Source organism: Seriola dumerili, unplaced genomic scaffold (genome assembly GCF_002260705.1).
Source record: "Seriola dumerili isolate Sdu_G_001 unplaced genomic scaffold, Sdu_1.0 BDQW01033076.1, whole genome shotgun sequence".
In the NCBI taxonomy this organism is placed as follows: domain Eukaryota; kingdom Metazoa; phylum Chordata; class Actinopteri; order Carangiformes; family Carangidae; genus Seriola; species Seriola dumerili.
In genome coordinates, this window is record NW_019207331.1 from 1 (window position 1) to 924 (window position 924).

The following is a 924-nucleotide window of genomic DNA, read 5'->3' on the forward strand; positions in this document are numbered from 1 at the left end:
ATGGGGGAGAAATGGTGGAAGGATGGGGTAGAGATGGGGAAAAGATGGTGGAGGGATTCTCCTCAGTTTGGCTTTGCAGTTTTTGGTCAGGTCACTGGGGGTGGGGACTCTCAGGCTGTCCTCTGGGTCCTGGGGTTCTTGTGGTTCTTCTGTATTTTCGGGTTCCTCTGAGTCTTTATAGTCCTGGGGGCCTTCTGGCTCCTTAGTGTCCTCAGGGTCCTCGGTGTCCTTGGTGTCCTCGGTGTCCTCTGGGTCCTCGGTGTCCTCGTTGTCCTCTGGCTCCTCAGTGTCCTCAGGGTCCTCTGGGTCCTGGTTGTCCTGGGTGTCCTGGGTGTCCTCGTTGTCCTTGTTGTCCTCTGGCTCCTCAGTGTCCTCAGGGTCCTCTGGGTCCTGGTTGTCCTGGGTGTCCTGGGTGTCCTCGTTGTCCTTGTTGTCCTCTGGGTCCTTGGTGTCCTTGGTTTCCTCTGTGTCCTCTGGGTCCTCAGGGTCCTCGGATTCATCAGAGTTTTCTGTGTCCATGATGCCCTCTGGGTCCTCAGTGTCCACGGTGTCCTCTGGGCCCTCTCGGTCCTCTGGGTCCTCGGTGTCCTTGGTGTCCTCTGGGTCCTCATGGTCCTCTGGGTCCTCGGTGTCCTCGGTGTCCTTGGTGTCCTCGTTGTCCTTGGTGTCCTCTGGGTCCTCGGTGTCCTTGGTGTCCTCTGGGTCCTCTGGGTCCTCTGTGTCCTCGGTGTCCTTGGAGTCCTTGGAGTCCTTGTTGTCCTTGGTGTCCTCTGGGTCCTTGGTGTCCTCGGATTCATCAGAGTTTTCTGTGTCCATGATGCCCTCTGGGTCCTCAGTGTCCACGGTGTCCTCTGGGCCCTCCTCCTCATATCCTATGAGCAGTATGGCGGGGGACAGCGGCTCTGGGTCACCGTACACCTGAAG

The 924-nt window shown here is 58.4% G+C and overlaps 1 protein-coding gene across 1 annotated transcript; it reads right to left on the bottom strand.

Annotated features, from left to right (window-relative positions):
- Positions 1-95: 95 nt before the first annotated feature.
- LOC111240296 (acidic repeat-containing protein-like) lies at positions 96-872 on the bottom strand (the record flags this gene model as incomplete). Its single annotated transcript, XM_022770247.1, has 1 exon — positions 96-872. A coding segment is annotated over one exon (777 nt), but the record flags the coding sequence as incomplete, so codon positions are not given.
- Positions 873-924: the final 52 nt, after the last annotated feature.